Source organism: Rhinoraja longicauda, chromosome 25 (genome assembly GCF_053455715.1).
Source record: "Rhinoraja longicauda isolate Sanriku21f chromosome 25, sRhiLon1.1, whole genome shotgun sequence".
Lineage (NCBI taxonomy): Eukaryota > Metazoa > Chordata > Chondrichthyes > Rajiformes > Arhynchobatidae > Rhinoraja > Rhinoraja longicauda.
Genome location: NC_135977.1, coordinates 14360511 through 14383178, shown reverse-complemented (window position 1 = coordinate 14383178; position 22668 = coordinate 14360511). Strand labels below are relative to the sequence as shown.

The following is a 22668-nucleotide window of genomic DNA, read 5'->3' as shown; positions in this document are numbered from 1 at the left end:
GAGGAGATTTGCATCTTCCTTAATCTATCTCTGTAAACTCTGAATACCATCTACATTCCCAATGCACCAGGCTTCAATGCACGAGCACAATCTTAGATTGATTGAGGAAGAGGACACTGGAATATCTAAACTTCAAATTTATGGTTTACTTCCAGTGATTATTCTGTCTCCTACATGTTTCTAAGACCTGAGCCCACTTAATCCAGACAGAAATAGGAAATCCAGATACAGTTCGAGAGTCGATACCTCGGGTCCAAAACTATTGTCCTCACTTTAAAATAAGGGCAATTATCAAGTAATTATAGAAATGCTGTCCAGAAAACGTTGTCCAAAATGGGAAAATAAGCACAAGGAAAGTTCAGTAAATGAGCAGTGGCAGAGATTTAAGCAGGTAATTCACAGTATGCAGACATTTATCCCAATTATAAAGAGAGATTAAATGAGAAAGATGATTAATCCATGATTGATAAAAGAAATTAAGGAAAATATCACCTTAAAAACTACAGCATTCAACGTGGCAAAACCTAAGATGAACGAGAAGTTTTCAAGAATCAACATCAAGAGACTAAAACGTTAGTAACGAGGGAGAAATGAGAGAAAAGTGCAAGTGATATCATAACAAATAACTAGAACTTCTATAGCTATTATTTTTGTCCTGGCTGGTTTTTACCCCTTAGCCTCCGTCACCCAAACAAATCATCTGATTATATTAATATTGTCTGTAAAAACTACATTGCCTTTGAACCATATCGAAGTCCCATTTAGTTGTGATGGGTTTTATGTAAATAGTAATTCTCTCCATAAATGGTAGCTGTTCGGAAGTTGTGACTACACACCGTCAATCCCTCAGGCAAGGTGTACTTGTTTTCGACAGAACTAGCTGATGGCTGCTGCTCGTCTTGGGTCACAGTTGATTCCCGCTCCCGTGATGTGTAATTGGCAGTGAAGAGCCGTGGCTGGTGCAGCACCAAACGTTGCAACTTCTCTGAATCCTTGGTGAGAGTGGCAGAGAACAGCAGCTTCTGCAGAGGCATCTGCAAGCGGGAATGGCTGTGGAATGAACATCAGGTTACTAAATATGAATATAGAAATAGAAAGAAAAGACAATAAAAAATAAAGAGGTGATGATATCACAGGGCTTCAGTGTAGCTACGCCAATGACTATTAATGCTGTTGCTGCTTTGTTACATGGAGGCATGCGGACCTTTCACCATCCGGCGCGGCCTGGAACGTGGCAAATTCAACAGCCTGACCGCGGGAGAAGACGGCAGGGGAAGAGAAAAGACATTCTGGCCTTCCAGCACAGTGAGGAGGTGACTGGAGGAGACTCACTGTGATAGATGTTTCTTTTTGTTTGGTGTTGGTTTATGATTGTGTGTGTTATTACTTATTTTTATTGATCTTATTGTTGGACTGTGGGTAATCTTTCATTTCACTGCACATTTATGTGTATGTGACAAATAAACTTGACTATTGACTATTGACGTCATTCGTCGTGAATTTTAAAACAACAGTAACCCATTTGCTCAAGTATTTAAAATGCCCTTCACTTTAATTAAACCGATCATCTTTATTCTGGATATTATATCAGATAAACAACCACGAGCTTCGTGTAACCTGGTGCATTTTTAATAACCTATAACATATAACATATAACAACTACAGCATGGAAACAGGCCTGTCCGGCCCTACCAGTCCACGCCGACCATTCTCCCTGACCTAGTCTCATCTACCTGCACTCAGACCATAACCCTCCAATCCCCTCCTATCCATATACCTATCCAATTTACTCTTAAATAATAAAATTGAGCCAGCCTCCACCACTTCCACCGGAAGCCCATTCCATACAGCCACAACCCTCTGAGTAAAGAAGTTCCCCCTCATGTTACCCCTAAACCTTTGTCCCTCAATTCTGAAGCTATGTCCCCTTGTTGGAATCTTCCCCACTCTCAAAGGGAAAAGCCTACCCACGTCAACTCTGTCCGTCCCTCTCAAAATTTTAAAAACCTCTATCAAGTCCCCCCTCAACCTTCTAAGCTCCAAAGAATAAAGACCCAACCTGTTCAACCTCTCTCTGTAGCCTAAGTGCTGAAACCCAGGCAACATTCTAGTAAATCTCCTCTGTACCCTCTCCATTTTGTCGACATCCTTCCTATAATTTGGCGACCAGAACTGCACACCATACTCCAGATTCGGCCTCACCAATGCCCTGTACAATTTCAACATTACATCCCAACTTCTATACTCGATGCTCTGATTTATAAAGGCAAGCATACCAAACGCCTTCTTCACCACCCTATCCACATGAGATTCCACCTTCAGGGAACAATGCACAGTTATTCCCAGATCCCTCTGTTCCACTGCATTCCTCAATTCCCTACCATTTACCCTGTACGTCCTATTTTGATTTGTCCTACCAAAATGCAGCACCTCACACTTATCAGCATTAAACTCCATCTGCCATCTTTCAGCCCACCCTTCCAAAAGGCCCAAGTCTCTCTGTAGACTTTGAAAATCTACCTCACTATCAACTACTCCACCTATCTTAGTATCATCTGCATATTTACTAATCCAATTTGCCACACCATCATCCAGATCATTAATGTAAATGACAAACAACAGTGGACCCAACACAGATCCTTGGGGCACTCCACTAGACACTGGCCTCCAACCTGACATACAATTGTCAACCGTTACCCTCTGGTATCTCCCATTCAGCCATTGTTGAATCCATCTTGCAACCTCACTATTAATACCCAACGATTTAACCTTCTTAATCAACCTTCCATGTGGAACCTTGTCAAATGCCTTACTGAAGTCCATATAGACAACATCCATAGCCTTGCCCTTATCAATTTCCCTGGTAACCTCTTCAAAAAATTCAAGAAGATTAGTCAAACATGACCTTCCAGGCACAAATCCATGTTGACTGTTTCTAATCAGGCCTTGATTATCCAAATAATTATATATATTGTCCCTAAGTATCTTTTCCATTAATTTTCCCACCACAGACGTCAAACTAATAGGTCTATAATTGCTAGGTTTACTTTTAGAACCTTTTTTAAACAAAGGCACAACATGCGCAATGCGCCAATCTTCCGGCACCATCCCTGTTTCTAATGACGTTTGAAATATTTCCGTCATAGCCCCTGCTATTTCTGCACTAACTTCCCTCAATGTCCTAGGACCTGGAGACTTATCCACTTTTATATTCTTCAAAAGTGTCCGTACCTCCTCTTCTTTAATCCTCCTAATTTCCATCACTACTCTACTTGTTTACTTGTTTCGCTTACCTCACATAATTCAATATCCTTCTCCTCGGTAAATACCGAAGAAAAGAAATTGTTTAATATCTCCCCCATTTCTTCCGGCTCAGCACATAGCTGTCCACTCTGACTCTCTAATGGACCAATTTTATCCCTCACTATCCTTTTGCTATTGACATATCTGTAGAACCCCTTGGGGTTTACTTTTACATTACTTGCCAAAGCAGCCTCATATCTTTTTTTCGCTTTTCTAATTTCCTTTTTAAGATTCCTTTTACATTCTTTATATTCCTCAAGAACCTCATTTATCCCTGCCGCTTATATTTATTGTATATCTCCCTCTTTTTCCGAACCAAGTGTCCAATTTCCCTGGAAATTGTCTGTTTATCAAATAAATTATGTTGAAAGGCAACTCCAATTCAGAGAAAGATTTCAAACTATTGCAATTGTTATTCTAATAGCAAATTCTAAACATAATTCTTCTGTATTGCCTAATAAAAGTAAAACAAAAAAAACTGAGATTCTTAAAAAGTAAATTGTGGGTCCAATGAAAATTTAACGGTTTCCAATTTATCCCAGAGTAAAGTAAAAAACTAAACTAATGCTCTCAGATAAAGAGTAAATTATCTTCTCTCGACAAGAGCAAACTTGTCGCCTTAGGTCAATTGCTAATATTTACTCTTCCATTATCCTCACTAAAATAGTTTATCTGGTTAGTTCCACATTTCTGTTTGCTGGAGTTCTAAATGAGTCACTGTGTTTCTTGCATTATAAAAATGACTTCACTTACAAAACAATATTTCACTTCTTGAAAAATGCTTTAGTGTATCCTGATGTCACGAAGGTGCTTTAGAAATGCAACCACTTCCTCTTTAAATGAAGCAAACTTGTTCATTGTGTTGCTGACTTTAGATGTGGAAATGTGGTAATTCGCTAGAATGGGGCTGCCCAAATAACAATAAATGCAATGACTGCAGAATAATTAACAGGTCCTCAGAACATAGTAAACTCAATGAAACATATACGTTAAAACTCCAGAATTATTTAACTACCTGTTGAGTCCACAAGCTGCATGGACTATGGTAGACACAACTATGGTATAATCAATTTCAGGAAATATGATACTCTCTTCACTTTTCCCACTGGGTGTAGTAGGATGTGTCAGAATTTGTGTATTTACTTTGCATACATATGAAATTGCAGAATTTCCACTAAACATGTAGACGGCAGAATTGAATAGTAAGATTTCAGAATTAAAAGTAGATCTGTAGACAGTGGCTATGTTGGATAAAAGATAAACCTGATGCACACCAGTGTCAGTCATGCAACAAACCCACCCAAATCAGGTCAAATAGTCTGTGGTTCAGTTTGCCCTACATGATTTCTCACAATTGACTAACAGAGAATGGAAATGTAGAAGCTAGAGCTACACACTTTCATGTGACCAAGAGATGCCTAACTGTTAATCAAACTTTTAAATTCTGTACAGATTATTGGTGGCTAAGTTGGAAAACAAGGTTGGCCATAGGTCCCTCAAAAGATCAATTATGCATGAAGGAAGCAACATGAGGTTTAATTCTACAAGTCAAGAATTCAGGAGATAATAGAAAATTGAATTGATTTCTCGAAGCAGTTTGAGTGTGGATATAATTCAAATCCTTAATGCAAAGCGTAAGGAATAACTTGGGTACAATGGTCAACTTCGATTATGCTGGAACAGAGCGACAGGAAATGAAAATCACCTAACCAAACAAACAAGCTTTAAGCCTCTCCCTTCTCTCTGGGTTGTTATGGAGACAAAGATACTCAGTAAATACGTTATATCATAGCAACTAACTTTCAAAAACAATTTGGCAAAGGTGTAAAGTGGAAATAGATGACTAAATCTAAAGACCCAAAAATAAAGGAAAACAACAAATTACTTCAGGTGGAAGGATAATGATACTTTCTGATTACATGCATGAAGCTAAACTTTACTCAACATTTATGAACAGGATGGAGCCCTTGAAATATGGATTTTTCCAGGTCTGTGGGAAGAAGAGATTTGAAAGGCGAACTACCTTTAATCTTTATATCTGCATCACATTCTGGCTGTTTCATTACAGTGGGAAAGGACACATTAATGCCATTCACTTGACTTTTTAAAAAAAAGTACTTTTCAAAATAAAAATCAATTTGCTTTTAAACCCGACTGTGCATCCCAAGCCCTCAGCTGGAGAGAGAATGGGGACGGTCTTGTTGCTTTAAGCCCAAAATTTGTTGCACAAATGTTATAATTGTACCGGAGAGTTACAAGAACAAGATTCTGCAATTAATTTGAGTCTATACAGAATTTTCAACAGAAATGGGCAGATAAATGGCAGATGGAGTTTAATCTAAGCAAGTGTGAGGTTTAGAGGTTTTGAGAGATCAATTGTAAGGGGGAAAATATACAATTAATGGCTCGACCCTCAGCAGCATTCATCTACAGATTGATCTTGGGGTCCGTCTATATTTCCCTGAAAGTGGCAACACAAGTAGATAAAGTGGTAAAGAAGGCATATGGTATGCTTGCCTTCATAGGTTGGGACATTGAGTATAATAGCCATGATGCAGCTTTACAGGACTTAGATTAGGCCACATTTGGAATACTGTGAACCTTGTTTCAACGGACCCCATGATAACGGAATTTGGTTACAGCGGACAGACCACCGACTCGCACCACTCCGCGACTGCTGAGAGCACGGACTTCCGAGGGCCCTGGCCCAACTCACACGGTGCACCAGCGAACCCTTCTTTGGCCCGAGCATAAAATCCTATTTTTAATCACAGGAACCTCTCTCACAAGGATATGCTGCCTTCGACCAGCCCCACTGCCCTAGGGAACCCATTTTGCTCGTGTACCAGCTCCATCCAATGCCCCAACGCTATCATTAACGGCCAGCTCAGCCACAACCCTACCTTACAGCCGTGCAGACTCCTGGCTCCACTCTTTGGAACAGGACATCTGGCGCTGAATGCCCATCTACTTTGTACACGGCCTTCACCACCTGGTTCAGCCAATTGTGGTGCATACTGTCAATCATCCGATCTGCTTCATCAATAATCTGCAAAGCAACCACACAATAGATTACAGATGCTCCCCCGCCTTACGATGCTTTGACTTACGGTATTTCAACTTTGCGATGGTGCAAACGGCAGGGACCCGTAGCGGGCCACAGCTTGCTTCCAGCCACGTGATCACATGTATTCAATGCATTTCGACGTACGATATTTTCGGTTTCCGATGGGTTTCTCAGAATGTAACCCCATCGTAAGTTGAGGAGACCTGTACTATCCCTAATCCTTGCATTTATCTTGACTGTGATCTTTGATACATTTTTGCAAGAGACAGGGAAATGCTTTTTTTGAATAATTCTTCAGGACAAATGCATGCACTGTTGTTATCCAGACACAAGTCGATGTCAGGTATCAGATGAAAATCACATGATGTTTCCCATAATCAAACGTTTCAACAACCTCAAGTCACATGAATACTGGAAATTTCGGGGAGAAAGTGGGAGAGGTGCATTTGTGAATTGATCAGCTGGATCATGCTTTCACAAGAGGAAGAAGAAAGCTGCAATTATTGAGAAACATCAGCCAAGAACTTGGACTCTTACCAGGTATCGGAGATGTTGAAGACTAAATCCTTCTGTTTTGTTTATGTGGTCAACCAGACGCCCTGGAGTTGAAATGACAATATCCGCCAAGCTGCGATAACCCACAATCCTGTAGCAAGGAAAGTAGGAAAAGGAAAGTAAGGAATCTTGATAGCATTGCAATTACAACCACAAGTTCATCAGACACCAGGAGTTATCGATGTTACTGAAACCCAATAGCCTTTTCTTAAAACAAAAATGTAGTTGTAGTGGGTCTGGACGCAGTAGGAATCAGGCAAGACGCCAGTTAGGTATTAACAGTAATTTTAATGCAGCAACAGAACATCCACACTCTTCAGTCTCAAGCACGAGTTATCTCTCTAGCCCCTTCAGGCAAACCCCGGAGCAAACATTAAATTTCTCTATCCTACTAAAAGATACCCTCTTACCTGTAGAAGTCTGTCTAGCACAAGGGCTTAAAGCAGGAAAGTCGAATGAACGAGAATGAACGCATTTCACACCAACAAACAGAATATGCAATATGCACGATAATGTAGGGTGAGAGATAGGGTTGATAATGTTAACAAATTCAAGAAAGAACATACACTTAGGAATGAATGAGGGGTGTTGAAGTGCTGGAAGACGTAGCATAAAATTGTAGTTTTTTTCAAAGTTCAGAAATAGTCAGTTGCAATGAAACCTTTCCTGAACCTGTACATTCCTGTGACACAAATCCATTTCTCTGATACTTATATTGGAATTTCAGAATTTTACTGTCAGTAAAATTTCTCAAAATAAACATAAAATTTCTCAAAATAAACATGCATAAGTTAGAAATACTTACGAATGTTCAACAAGGGAGGACTGCTCCATCGCAAATGGTTTTTGTCCAGCAATGATCACTACTCTTAAATCCATGCCTTCAACATAGGTATTGAAAATTTTAAACACCTGAAGATGATAATCAATTAAATAAAGGGAATTGAATTATTTGAATTTTTTAAATTAATCATTTGATATAACGGGAGGTTTCTTAAACTCCCATCTGCTCCATTTCTCCATAGGGAATTAGCACACATGGAATACGAGCTGCAGTTATGAATATATTAAATGGCAGACATTCATCAAGGATGACTGGTGGTGACTTTTCTTTTGACGTTACTTGTGGGAAACATAAAAGCATCCACCTGGCCCTGCTGAAGTAAACAGCTGAGCTGCTTACACCACCCGAATAACCCACCATGGGTGCTTTGCCAAACATTGCCAATTACAAAAGCAGAATTCCTAATCTGGAAAAGGTGGTCAGTGCCTTTAAGTTCCAGTCTTGAACTAATATGTTTTCCTGCAGAAAACCACTGTAAGCCACTTGTAGATTTATTTGAAGAATCCAAATAACGGAAAACCAGCAACGATAGTGGAAAGTGCAACACGTTGAATTGTTGTATCCTTTCCCGTTGACAAATTCAATGAGTATGGGAGGAACTACGTTTTATGAAGCAGCCATTTATATATTTCCCCCACTGACAATATTCTGTTCCCTTTCCATCTGGGCCATTCATCACTTGACTGTGGTGATCAGAGGTCTACAGGTAGAGGTGCACGACAGAGCTTAGATAATTGTTCACTTTGGAACGTTGCTCCGAGCTTTTTGCAAAGGCATGGGCAAACTTTGGAATTCTAACCCATACCTTTCCCCACTCTGTCATAGATTGGGATTCAAAAAACACTAGCTGTTTTCTGATCCCCACAGGCAGCTTGTGAAAACAATGTGCAGATCCCATTGCTTTCATGTTTCTGTAAAGTAATTACAAAGGAAAGTGAGCTGCATCTTTTCTTTACCTGTTGAGCAAGTTCTTTTGTGGGAAGTAGGGCCAGGGCTCGGACTCTGCACACAGAACAATGCAGCAAAGCCTGTAAATTAAGCCAAAGTTTATTTAGAAGTACTGAATCAACACATATGACAAATTGCATTCTGTGATCCCTTCTAGCAATTTCAGAACTTCATAAAGCCACAGAAATTCTTGTGAAATACTTGAACTGTTGTCACTGTCAAAATGTAGGTAGCCATTTAGCACATAGCATGATCTACAGGTGGCAGTGATTATGATTAAATATTTTTGCCACAGTGCAGCTCATATTGCCCAAAAGATTAAAGTGTATTTTGCTCTTCACCCAAAGTTGTTTCATGGTATACTTTTACACACAGTTAAGCTGTCAGATAAGTATCATTTAATTAGCAGTCATGCAAGATTGTTTTCTCAGATCTCTGGACCTGATTCCACAACCTTTGGGTGCATCGGCAAGTAATATCTGCTCGGCAGTGCTTCTGGATCAGCTAGAACCTTAGATCATTATAGGATATTGTTAACCACACAATATGATCTGCAATGTACCAATCAACTGGCAATCGATTACTTTTAATTTGCTGCTCTCTGTTTATCACAGTAACTACCATCAGTCAGCCAAACACCAAAACCTGCACACCAAACAGGGTTTTCAGTCCAACATCCTTTCTGATATCTACTGCCAAGAACATAATTCCTTAGAATGTTGCCATAAAAAAAAGCCATATTTCATGTTGGCACATTACCTATACTCTGCCAGCTGTTAGTGAACATCAAGGGAGGCATATTTATTTCCCTGGAAACAGCAACCAAAACGCCCAAACTGAATACACGGAACTGCGGATGTTGGTTTACAATGAAAAACACAAAATGCTCAAATAACTCAGTAGGTCAAGCAACATCACTGGAGAACATGGATAGGTGACATTTCTGGTCGAGACCTTCCTACAGTCTGATGAAGAGGACTGGAAATGATCCTGCTTGGGTTACCACACAGTCTCAAGGTGAAAAGCTGGCTCAGCCCGAGTTGAGGAATTTATTCTTCCATCGAGTCAGGTAGGCAGAGCCAGGTGGATGTTATAGACTATTGATAAATCAAGGGAAATAGGGAACATGCAGTTGCGAGAACAAATACAAGATGTTGCACTTTGGGATGTTAAAAGTAAAAGGCAAGTATACAGTTAATGGCAAGACTCGTAACGACATTAATATATAGAGGGATTTGAGGTCCATGTCCGAAACTCCCTGAAAGTGGCAATAAAATTAGATAGAACGGTAAAAAAGACATAGGGTATGCTTGCCATCATTTTTCTGGGCACTGAGTATAAGGGCAGCTTTATAGGACTTTGGTTAGTCTTCATTTGGAGTATGGTCAGCAGTTCTGGTTAGCCCATTAGAAGGATGTGGAGGTTTTGTTGAGGATGCAGAAGAGATTTATCAGAATGCTACCTGGATTAGAGGGTATTAGCTATAAGGAGAGGTTGGACAAACTTGGATTGTTTTCTCTGAACCTCAGAGGTTGGGGGGAGACCTGATAGAAGTACAGAAAATTATGAGAGGCATAAGTAGGGTAGACAGTCAGAACCCTTTTCCCAGCGTGGAATAAAATACTACAGGGCATAGCTTTAAAGCGAGAGAGGCAGCATTTAAAGGAGATGTGCAGGTAAGTTTTTGTTTAAGAGAGAGTGATGGGTGCCGGGGGCCTTGCTGGAGGCATTTACTATAAGGGAATTTAAGTGGCGTTGGATAGGCATATGGATATGCAATGGAGAAACAGCAGGACATAGCAGGTATAATGTTGAGACCTGAGCCCTGTTCTTCACTGTTAAATGAACACCCCGATCCCCTTTCCAGAGATATGTGCCTCCATCATGGAATTGCAAATAAATATAAAACACTGTAACTGATGTTTTGGGTTGAGACCTGCTTCAGACTGATTATGGTAGGGGGATGGGGGGGGGGAAGATGAAAGCAATCAACTGTGTAAATTATAGTTTTTTTACAAAACATATGACTGGGTGCATTTTTGTAATTTCCAACAGAAGGAACAGGAAACAAAAAGAGGGAAAACTTCAGGCTCACCTGAATAACTGGAATAACGAATGCCAGTGTCTTGCCACTACCAGTTGGTGCAGACACACAGATGTCACTCGGTCGGTAGCCTCCTCTACCCAGGATCAGCCCATGTCTTGAACTCTCCAGCAAGGCAGGAATCACCTCAGCCTGAACTGCAGACAGCAAAATAGGAGTAAAAAGAAAAAGTTAAGGACAGAATATTTGGACTTGTGGGAACAATAATGTTGATCTTGTGTAATATGGCGATGCTCACTCATTAAGAGGTGTCCCTGTTTCAACCTCCAAATGGCAGTGGTAGAAACAGGAGTTTCAGTTGTTTGAGTCTATCCACTATTTATCAGCCATTGCTTCATATCCTTTTGATACTTGCACCCTTTTCACCCCGGTCATCCCCTCTTCTGTTGGGCAGGATACAAAAGCTTGAAAGCACATATCTGCAGTTCCTTCCTAAACCACCAGATTTAGGAATAGCTTCTTCCCCCACTATTATCAGAGATCTGAATGGTCCTCTCATAACCTAGCGTGTAGGGCTGAGCTTCCAAAGAACTGCATTGTGGACCTTGAGTGCTTCTCTGTAACTAACGCTATAATGCTGTAACTCAATATTCTCCACTCTGGTATTTTTCTCTTTGCAACTTGTGTATGGCTTGATTGTTCTTAAGCAAGGTATGATTTGACCGGAGAGCAGGCAAACAAAGGTTTTTCACTGTGTCTCTGTACAAACGACAATAATAAACCAATACCAATAATACCCAATAAACATCTAATAATCTTTGATTTTTAATCTTTAAATCCCCTAATCGATTTTTTTTGTCAAGGCAGGTTAGGCAGATGGGAGAGTTCCAGATTTCCACTAGCCTTTTTCTCTTTGGAGTCCCAAATAAAATAAAAATACTCAGCAGGTCAGGCAGAATCTGTGATGAGAAAAAGAATGAACCCTTTTGGGCAATGTCTCTTCATTAGAACTGGAGAAGTGAGAGAATAAGTGTTTTAAATTTGCAGAATAGGGGTGGGAGGAGTTGAGGGAACAAGGATGATGTCTGTGATACAGTGGAAACCAAAGTTGCCCAGCCAACATAATGCTTTCAGTGCCATCTCTTCAGATAGTTCTCAAGTTACATTCTGAAATTGCAATATATATTTTCTCCTTTATGGAAACTTCTCCAATTTAATTATATTCTCCAACTATACCTTACTCAGTAGGCCTTGATCATTCAGTTATATTTAGTAATGTAATTCAAATATGCACTAACTCAACCAACATACCAACCTAGAACAGAAGATGGAATTATCTGACTGTTGAAAAATACTGAGACATATCCTGTGTAACCCAATCATATGCTTTTACCAACAAATTACATTTCTACCATGCTTTTAACACAGCAAAACCCCCAAGGAATTGCACAGGGGTGCAACAATCAAACAGTGACACAAAACAAAGGAGGAGATACTAAGATAGTTGACTAAGCTAAGAGGTCAAGGAGACAGGCTTTAAGGATCTTGTTAAAGACTGAGAGAAAGGTACACAGGCAAGCAGAGAGATACAGGGAGGGGATTTGATAGCTTTGGTCCTCCACAGTTAGAAGCATGGATGGCAATGGTGAAAATAATAAGTGGAACAGCTCAGGTAAGTTTACAGAGTTCGAGGAGATTACAAGAATAGGGAAGGGAAGGACCATAGAAGGTTTTGAAAATAAGAACAACATTTTTTTTAAGTTGAGCTGCTGAAGGAAAGGAAGTTAATCCAAGTCTTGAGAATAAATAACTGTCATCAACATGAACCCATTTTGCAATTGGAGATATCACAAAATGCTGGAGTAACTCAACGGGTCAGGCAGCATCTCTGGAGAGAAGGAATGGGTGACGTTTTGGGTCGAGACCCTTCTTCAGACTGATGTCGGGGGGGCGGGACAAAGAAAGGATATAGGTGGAAACAGGAAGATAGAGGGAGAACTGGGAAGGGGGAGGGGAAGAGAGGGACAGAGGAGTTATCTAAAGTTAGAGAAGTCAATGTTCATACCACTGGGCTGTAAGCTGCCCAAGTGAAATATGAGGTGCTGTTCCTCCAATTTGCAGTGGGCCTCACTATGACACTGGAGGAGGCCCATGACAGAAAGGTCAGATTGGGAGTGGGAGGGGGAGTTGAAATTGGAGGTGTGTTCCAAATGAGAGGTCAAGGAATTGGTCTGTTTCGGAGGAATTTTCAAATGCCTTTCAAATTCAAACAGGTTTGCAAGCTTCAAAAAGAGGTGGATTATTGCAAAAGATAATGAAGGCTGGGGAATTCTTAATGGCATATCCCTGAAAGTATTACCCTACAGGCAGAACAGTAACATCCAAAAGGAAGGGGCAGGAAATATCAGGATGTTTGTCACTTGTAAACCGGCACCATGTTCTGAGTCTGACAATTCCTGAGAGTACAATCCAGAGGATGGATTGTACAGAACCGTGAAGGGTGGAAATTATTGGGAAGTCAACATTGAGGGAGCAGACAGTTGCTTCTACTTGCTAACCCAAGTCTTATCTACTATAAACCTACCAACACACCATTATCTGGACTATATTTCCTCCCATCCTGACTCTTGCAAAGACTCAATTCTATTCCTCCATCTCCACTGCATCTGCTCTCAAGATGAGACTTTCCATACTAGGACATCTGAGATTTCCTTTCTTTAGTAAACACGATTTCCCTCCTTCTGTCATAGATGGATCTGTGACCTGCATTTCCAGTGTCCTGCAGTTCTGCTCTTGCTCCCCCTCCCCATAGACTGAGCAAGGATAGAGTTCTCCTTGTCCTCACCTTCCATCCAACCAGTCAGATCTTTCCATCTCTACCCTTTTCCACTGTCTGCAGAGGCCGTTCCTTTGCAACTCCTTGGTTCATTAGTTCCCACCTAAAATGCCTCCTTTCCCCTACAACCACAGACGCCACAACTGCCCCGATACCCCTCTCTGGCCTCCACCCAGGGATTCCAGCAGTCCGTCAGTCCTACAATCAGTCTGAAGAAGGTCTCAACCCTAAAACGTCACCTATCCATGTTCTTCAGGGATGCTACCTGACCCACTGAGTCACTCCAGCACTTTGTGAGTTTTTAACCTTGAAGGAAAACTAAGAGTACAATTTGTATCCACTATCCTTTCTGAGAGCAAAAATTCTAGAGCAAAAAACACACTACTGAAGGAACTGTGTGTTGAGCAGCATCTGTGGGGGGAAAGGTCTGGCTCCTATCTCCCACTCCCCTTCTCCCTGACCATTTTCCCTTTCCACAATCAATCCTGATGTAGGGTCATGACTAGAAGCAGCAACAATTCCCTTCCTTCCATAGATGCTGCTCGACCAGCTGAGTTGCTCCAGCGTTTTGTTCTTTGCTCCAGATTCCATCATCTGCAGTCTCTTCATGATACCCAAATTTCTAATTACTCACATAAAAAATCATGGCGCAACTTAATTATCCACTCAGCTGAAATTCATGCCCATTCATTACCGGCCACTAATATCAGCTCCTTTACAATTTTATGATTTGTGCACCTCTATCAAATTACATCTTAAACTTTGCTTGCAAGGAAGACAATTTCTCCAGTGTACCCATATAACTGAAGGTCACTAGCTCTCCAAGGACTAAATATTCTTTCTATCACATAACATCAACATACCTGGGAAAAAAGAATGGATACCACTTGCTTGAAGCTTTTGAATTAGTGTAGGATGGATTCCTGGGACATCCTCAATCGCTATAAGATTCTGCTTGATGTCTTTGTTAACCAATGTAGGTTTGGAGAGCCACTGGGGTAAGACCCGCTGAACCTGGGTAAGACAGAATAGTTTGGGGTGACAACTAGTACAATAAATGGTTCAATCTCTATGTCCTTAATCCAGCATTACCATTTGTCTCCAGATCAAGGAGGTTCAAATATGTGTGACACCAGACAGGTTTGAAGGAAGTTGCATCGCTGTGCTGTGAAAGAGTAATGAACTGAAGACAATCATGCACTTCTGGTATTGTCCTCTTCAAACATACAACAGGTGTGTGTATAATTTACATTCAGAGTCATGGTTCTTCACTTGTAGTTGAAGAAAATGCAAAACCTAAATTCAGAGCAAATTCTCTCGACTGTCACATAAATGTTCCCAAGAGAAGTACAGCACTAATTTAATATAACATGAAGCTTCCTCTAGCCTGACCCATCATCTTTTCCAGCGCAGGTACAACATGGGTTACGTAGTAAAATTCAATGTACCTTTCCAATCAAAACTCACAACCCGAAGACATAGGTTTAAGGTAAAGGGGAAAAGAGTTAATAGGAATCTGAGGGGTAAATTTTTCAAACAAAGGGTCGTGTTATACGCAATGAGCTGCCAGAGGAGGTAGTTGAGGAAGGGACTATTGCAACGTTTAAGAAACAACTGGACAGGTATGGATAGGACAGGTTTAGAGGGATATGGGCTAAATGCAGACAGGTTGGACTAGTGTAGATGGGAAATGTTGGTCGGTGTAGGCACGTTGGGCCGATGGGCCTGTTTCCACGCTATATGACTATAAAAAGATTGGAAAAAGGAGGCATAATCTCAATCACGCATACTGTGCATTAGCAACATATGGAATCAGATAATATAAACTGGCGATTCTATTAAGGCACTGCATATTTTACCACTGTGTGCAGTGTGTTGAGTCAAATATCCTGCACTGTATGGACTTTCATGAGACCATGGCAACAGTCCGTTTTTCATATGATAAAATAAATTAATTGAGAGAAGCAATATAGGGAAGGTGATGTGTTGCATCTGAATGTAAGGAAGCTGAGCATGATCCATGACTACAGCTACTGCAAATGTTGCAACTCCAGGATTCTGGGATAACATGAGGTGGAAATGTTACCCAGACTCTGCTCCACAAGGCAGTCAAAAGCGACAGGAGGGGATGGCACTGAGCAAGACATGTGTATAGATCCGAAAGGCAGCACAAGAGGAGTGTCAGCCTCTGCCCTTGCCCAATAGAAGCTCAATTTTAGCAGCCCTTGTGGGCAAGAGTAGACAATCCAGGGAGAATGACAAACTGACCACCGTACCATGATAAAAGGAGATATACATGTTGGACAAAAAGGAATGTAGTAGTTAGAAGGAACAATATAGGTAGAGTGGTCCTGAGATCCTGAGAGCGATGCCGATTGGAGCTATGCTCCTGGTAGGGTCACCCATGGCGGTAAGGTCGAGGTCCCTGACAAAGAGCAATCCAACCAAGACCTCAACGGTGGAACAGGCAGAGGATGATGGCTGACTTTAGTGGAGCGTCACAATGGCTGGGAAGGCGGAATAAGGTTGCAGTGGGCAGGTGCTATAGACGGGAAGGTAGACGCTCCCACCCCCACGAGTCTCGGCAGATGAGGCTCGTCAGCCTGGAAAGGCAGTCCATCTTGGAAAGGGAAAACTCTGATCTAAAACCTCCACTGTCTTGTGGCCATATCCAGTCATGGAAAAGGCTCCAGGAGTAAACCTCAAGAAAAATCCGTAGTCGGAGTCCCTAAGGCAGTTGGTTGTTGTCTACAACCTCGTTCTGGCAGCTCCTGCGACGGCGCTGGTGCCAAACTGTAACAGCTCTGCTGTTCCTTTGGATCGATCAGCGACGTGGAGAGGGGGGACGTGCTGCAAGGGCAACAGCTTGTCCTTCATATGACATCGCCCAGGCTTGCATCCGACCACACATCGATGCTGCTCTAGCCGAGGTTTGGAGCAAGCAGCCAACAACCAGGATGCATCACCCATGGTCAGCCATGACTGAGGGGGGCCTTAACTAATAGGTAGAGTATCCAGCTCCTCAGGCAATGCAGATATTCATTATATCAGTTGTCATATTCCAAAACTCTATAGGTTCCAAAATGCAAAGAGGCACATGTAATTCCCACGATTTAAGGTTTGAGGAGGCAGAAAACTGAAATACACACCAGTTAGTCTGACATCGGTAATAAGGAAAATGCTAGAATTTATTGTTAAGTAAGTAAAGTGAGATAAAATAAATAGTAATAAACAGAACATCTCCAGATTGTGAGATCGTGATGAAGGGATGTCATAGCACACAATGTTGGCTTTCTCTGTAAGATCAATACAAGAGTACAGCCATTTTATTGCATTGATACAGGACCCAGGTGATAGTGCACCCATAACATTGCTTACACGGTTGTTTGCCGCTTAAAGAAACAAAATTTTGCAATGGGGTAGTGCCACAAAGATTGAACAAATTCATTCCTGGATTGGTGGATGGGGTGTTGGGGCTTGTTGTACGAGCAGAGATTAAACAGACTGCACCTATCTTAAGTTTGGAAGAGCTAGAGAGGATTTCAATGAAATTGACTAAATATATTACAAGCTTAACAGGGATGCTGCTTTTCTGCCCAGGTGTCTGGGACCAAGAATCAGCCATGAAAGAAGAGTCAAACATTCAGGACTGAGATGACAAGAAATTTCATCACATTACGGCAGTGAACATTTGCTGTGGAGCACAAAGCCACTCAAGGCAGAGATCAATATAGATGTTTTGAATATTAGAAACATAGAAAATAGGTGCAGGAGGAGGCCATTCGACCCTTCGAGCCAGCACCGCCATTCATTGTGATCATGGCTGATCGTCCACAATCAATAACCCGTGCCTGCCTTCTCCCCATATCCCTTTATTCCACTAGCCCCTAGAGCTCTATCTAACTCTCTCTTAAATCCATCCAGTGATTTGGCTTCCACTGCCCTCTGTGGCAGAGAATTCCACAAATTCACGACTCTCTGGGTGAAAAAGTTTCTTCTCAGCTCAGTTTTAAATGGCCTCCCCTTTATTCTAAGACTGTGGCCCCTGGTTCTGGACTCGCCCAACATTGGGAACATTTTTCCTGCATCTGCATCTATTAAAGGAATCAAGTGGCAGAATGTTTGCAAGATAGGAACACTGAGATAAAAGATTATCCATTATCTTTTTTAATGGCAGACAGGTACAAGGGCTGAATGTCAGAATCCTGCTTCGACTTCATTTGCTCACACTGTCCGACTAAACATTCCCAGGGCAAGAACAGCAGTAGTTAGATGCAGAGTAAAGCTCCCTGTAAATTGTCCTATCAAATATTACCAAAGCAGGTACAGCAAATGTTAAAGAGAGAATCTGACCATTATCTGACCATTGAAATAACACATATAGGGATAATGTGTTGTTCATTATTCCTTCTCTCCAGAGATGCTGCCTGTCCCGCTGAGTTACTCCAGCACTTTGTGTCTACCTTTGATTTAAACCAGCATCTGCACTTTTTTCCTGCACATGTAGGGACAGCACAGATTATGATATAAAAAGTAAAATTCTATCATTCAAACGAGTTCAGGAATCAATCATTCCTGGCCTGCGCAATTTTGATACTTCTCAGGTTGATTATTTTCAAACTATTTTTCAGAATTTTATTTACCTTTTGAACCTTTTTCTTCTTAAAACCTCCAAGGATGGCAAATGTGGACGTGGAAGCAGCTGATGTTTGATTCTCATTTTGACCATTTTCTTCTTTCAATTCAGGCTGATCTGCTTTCCCCAAATCTTCAATCCCCTTCTCTTGCGACTTAATTAGTTCCCCAGGTACATCCAAAGGACTTGTCTTATCATCAGTAGTTTCATCTGAAGTGGTGAATCATTAGATGAAATATAAACCAGATATGTCAGCATGTTACATCAAAACAATTCAAAAAATATGTTTCATGTAATCAGTGTAAATTTTGAATTGCTCTGCCATATTGACAAACATTTGCCATTCTGTACATCGTTGAGATATGTCACTGGCAAATTTGTTTTGCTTGTGGTATGAATGCTGAGTAAAGACACCAGAAGAACTTGCTACTCCTCAGCAAACCAGGATCTATCACATCCACCCGAACTGGGTGGGCAAACTATGTTCCTTGATTGAATGGGGGCTCCAGAGACATCAGGAAACTGAGAGGGGGGGAAGTGGTTGGTGGAAGGAATGGTGGTGGTGGTGGGAATAATGGCAGAGGTGGGTGGGACAGTCAAATAACAATTAGGAACAAAATACAGGGAGTGTCCTCTTTTATCTTGTTAATTTGCTTTCCTTCTTTTAAGGACTTGCATAGAAGCATAGATAATAGGTGCAGGAGTAGGTCGTTCGGCCCTTCGAGCCGGAACTGCCAATCAACATAATCATGGCTGATCATCCAAAATCAGTACCCCGTTCCTGATTTTTCCCCCCATAACCTTTGATTCCATTAGCTCCAAGGACTAAATCGAACTCTTTCTTGAAACCATCCAGTGGAATTGGCCTCCACTGCCCTCTGTGGCAGAGAATTCCACAGATTCACAACTCTCTGGGTGAAAAAGATTTCCCTCATCTCAATCCTAAATGGCCTACACCTTATTCTTAAACTGTGACCCCTGGTTCTGGACTCCCCCAATATGGGGAACATTTTCCTGCATCTTGCCTGTCTAATCCCTTAAGAATATTATGTATCTATGAGATCCCCTTTCATCCTTCTAAATTCCAGTGAATACAAGCCCAGTCGACCCATTATTTCATTATATGTCAGTCCCGCCATCCCGGGAATTAACCTGGTGAACCTATGCTGCACTCCCTCAATAGCAATAATGTCCTTCCTCAAATTAGGGGACCAAAACTGCACACAATACTCCAGGTGTGGTTTCACCAGGGCCCTGTACAACTGCAATAGGACCTCTTTGCTCTGAAAAATCAAATTCTCTCGCAATGAGGGCCAATATGCCATTAGCTTTCTTCACTGCCTGCTGTACCTGCATGCTTACTTTCAGTGACTGATGTACAAGGACACCCAGGTCTCATTGCACCCCCCCCTTCTCCTAATCTGACACCATTCAGATAAGAATCTGCCTTCCTGTTCTTGCCGCCAAAGTGGATAACCTCACATTTATCCACATTATACTGCATCTTCCCACTCACCCAACCTATATAAGTCACTCTGCAGCCTCATAGCATCCTTTTCGCAGCTCACACTGCCACCTAGCTTTGTGTCATCCGCAAACTTGGAGATGTTACATTTAATTCCCTCGTCTAAATCGTTAATATTTTAAACTTTTAAAGTTTAAAATTTGTTAAAATTTAATGTTAAATTTCAATGTTAAATTAAATTTTTTAACTTTTAGACCATGCGTTCAATTCACTGGATGGCACAAACTTTTAAAGAAATGTATGTACACTACATCTATCAACAGCCTAAGAGGCAACACTGTATCATTTGTGCATTGATACATGTTTTTACCTTTTCTTTCTGCTTCCTGCAATAAGTTCTCAGTGACAAGTCCTGCATCACCACCTTCCTTGGACTTTGGTTTTCTTCCTCTTTCCTTGTTGCTTCTCGATAATTGCTTTGTCTTCTTTCTGCTCTCTTCTGAAATTCCTGCCTCTTCCTTTGCTTTCCTTTTCCTTTTTCTGTCTTGCACACCCTCACTCCCATCACTTTCCTTGTTCTTGTTCTCCCCCTTTTGTTCATCTGTGGTACTAGTCTTGATTCCCAGCTGCTGTTGCCTGATTTTGGCTTCTTGGTGAAGCTTCTGGAGTAAAATTTGGGATCGGGATTTATCATTGAGATTGTTGGTGGGTTCATCATCACCCAGATACCTAGAGTTCAAAAGAAAAAGGAAAGGTGTTATTAGCCAGATGTCACAGCCAACAGCTGCTGGAGATGAAAATTTACACTTCTGCATCCAGCTGTGAACGAGTAGATTTCCACATCAGTCGGGAATCTCCTGCTTTGCATTTATATGGGACATGTAGATTCCTTGACAAAGCAATTCCACATTCCTCGTATGTTGCAAAACATACTTGGCTAATAAAGTACGATTATGATTATGCTTGCTAAAGTAACCCGACACTAAAAAGAGATTCTACAAAATAAAATTAAGGCATAATCACCAATCAACATTACGATCATCTTGGCCTTGCTTCCTTACAATAATTCATTACCTCTCCCAAAATAGTTGGACGGTTTTCATAGTTGAAAAGATGTACCTTATGATGATTATGAAATTCCTTGTATTTTGCAAAACATACTTGGCTAATAAAGTATGATTATGATTACACTTGCATACTATTAGCCCAGCTCATTTTATATTTAAATAGGTTTGTACTGGTGGTGCCAAAATTCTATATTTTAGTATATAATACATTAGACAAAGTTTTGTTGTGGATACATCTATTTTGCTATTTATGTTAACACCTTTGAACCTCTATCCTCACTTTGCTTTAACAATTGCATTTCTTGTCATAATCTGATAGCAAATGCCAGCAATTTCTATTAAGAATTTTAAACAGAAAAATACTGGAAATACTCAACAAATCAGGCAGCTCCAGTGGAGAGAGAAACAGAGTTAATGTTTCAGGTCAATGAGCTTATATCAAAAGTGGAAAAGACAGAAAATAATTTGCAGACAAGGGTGACAATTAAATGAATGCTGGGAATGTCTACTAAAAATTAGCAAATGAGAATCCAAGTGACACAAACGCTGTTGATGTCATCTAACAAAGTGATCGGTTTGTTAAACATTGATCTGTCTAAGGGGTCACTTGAAGACGATGGAAGGCTGTAAAGAGAGAGAAAACAAACACACAGGAACTGTGAATACCAAACACAGCATACTGGAAACCTGTAATGTGAGAATACTGGAAATGCTTTTTGTTTGATTGTGTGTGTTATTGCTTATTTTTATTGCTCGTTGTTGGACAGTGGGTAATCTTTCATTTCACTGCACATTTATGTGTATGTGACAAATAAACTTGACTTGACTTGGCTTTTGACTGGGTAAGCCCCACAGGTAGAATAATTATGTAAATGTTACAGATAGAAGGCTGGTTCCAACGAAAAATGTAACAATCTGAAATTGTTGAACTTAACAAGACATGTAACATGCCCAGACAGATGACGAGGTACTGTTCCCCAACATTAGACTTTGTTGGAAGAGTATGAGACCAAGGACCGAGGTTAGAATGGGAGGAGAGTTAAAATGCAACCGGGAAGCTGAATGTCATCCTTGCAGGATGAGGAAACAGCGTCCTCCAGACAGCACGTGGCTGGAGTTCATAAATTCTCGGAGCAGAACGTGGCCATTCGGCCCATCCATGTCTACTCCGCCATTCAATCATGCCTGATCTATCTTTCCTTCCCAACTCCCTGGATCCAGCCCATTCTACACACAACTTCTCCCCAAAACCCCCAATTCCCAACTCTCCCCAACTACGCCTTTGCCACACTTCCCACCAAACACCATCACCCTAAGACTCCCTTCACCCCCTCCCCTTTCCAACCCCCTCTCTCCCTCATCCACCCACGTGAGGAGAGGTAGAAGCCCATTCGCACCTGTTAATGCAGAACAGCGCCATGGCCACGCTGCTAGGCCTCAGTCCCGTCACCCGGCAACCAGACGGAGCCCACGGCGGCGCATTCACTGACGTCAGAGCGACCGGCCGCATGTGCCCGTGCCCCCTCCCCCTCTCATGGAACGGAGTCAGGACAGTTCGGCGCAGCGGCAGCGCCCCCTACTGCTGGGAGGGAGAGAGAGCGCCAATGTCGGAGAAGGGGGATGTCGACATATTTCTCACCCCTAAAGGACCACATGGAAACAAATGACAATGAACTCAGTTCATTGCTTCAGCCACGTATCGGAAAAAAAATGGTTCCCACTCACACAAAGGATTTTCCAGCAGTTTTACTGTGAAAATTACATGCTATTTTTCAGCCCATGTCTGGATGTTGTCAAGGTCTTGTTGCATTTAGGCAAATGGGAATTGGATATTTTCCTATTCCTTGCATGCAACAAGATCTAGATTGAAGTAAGGTTGGCCTTCGTGTTCCAGCATTTAAGC

The 22668-nt window shown here is 41.4% G+C and overlaps 1 protein-coding gene across 1 annotated transcript in view; it reads right to left on the bottom strand.

The window, feature by feature from the left end:
- ddx51 (DEAD (Asp-Glu-Ala-Asp) box polypeptide 51) overlaps positions 1 to 22261 on the bottom strand; it is a 34186-nt gene extending 11925 nt beyond the window's left edge. Inside the window, exons 1-10 of the mRNA XM_078421175.1 lie at positions 22163 to 22261; positions 20069 to 20427; positions 18241 to 18443; positions 14461 to 14611; positions 10813 to 10958; positions 8726 to 8797; positions 7731 to 7837; positions 6908 to 7016; positions 6207 to 6352; positions 837 to 1050 (exon numbers count right to left, since the gene is read on the bottom strand). Of these exons, the coding sequence (XP_078277301.1) occupies positions 837 to 1050; positions 6207 to 6352; positions 6908 to 7016; positions 7731 to 7837; positions 8726 to 8797; positions 10813 to 10958; positions 14461 to 14611; positions 18241 to 18443; positions 20069 to 20427; positions 22163 to 22185 (1530 nt within the window). The 5' untranslated portion in view covers positions 22186 to 22261. The remainder of the gene's footprint in view (positions 1 to 836; positions 1051 to 6206; positions 6353 to 6907; positions 7017 to 7730; positions 7838 to 8725; positions 8798 to 10812; positions 10959 to 14460; positions 14612 to 18240; positions 18444 to 20068; positions 20428 to 22162) is intronic.
- Positions 22262 to 22668: the final 407 nt, after the last annotated feature.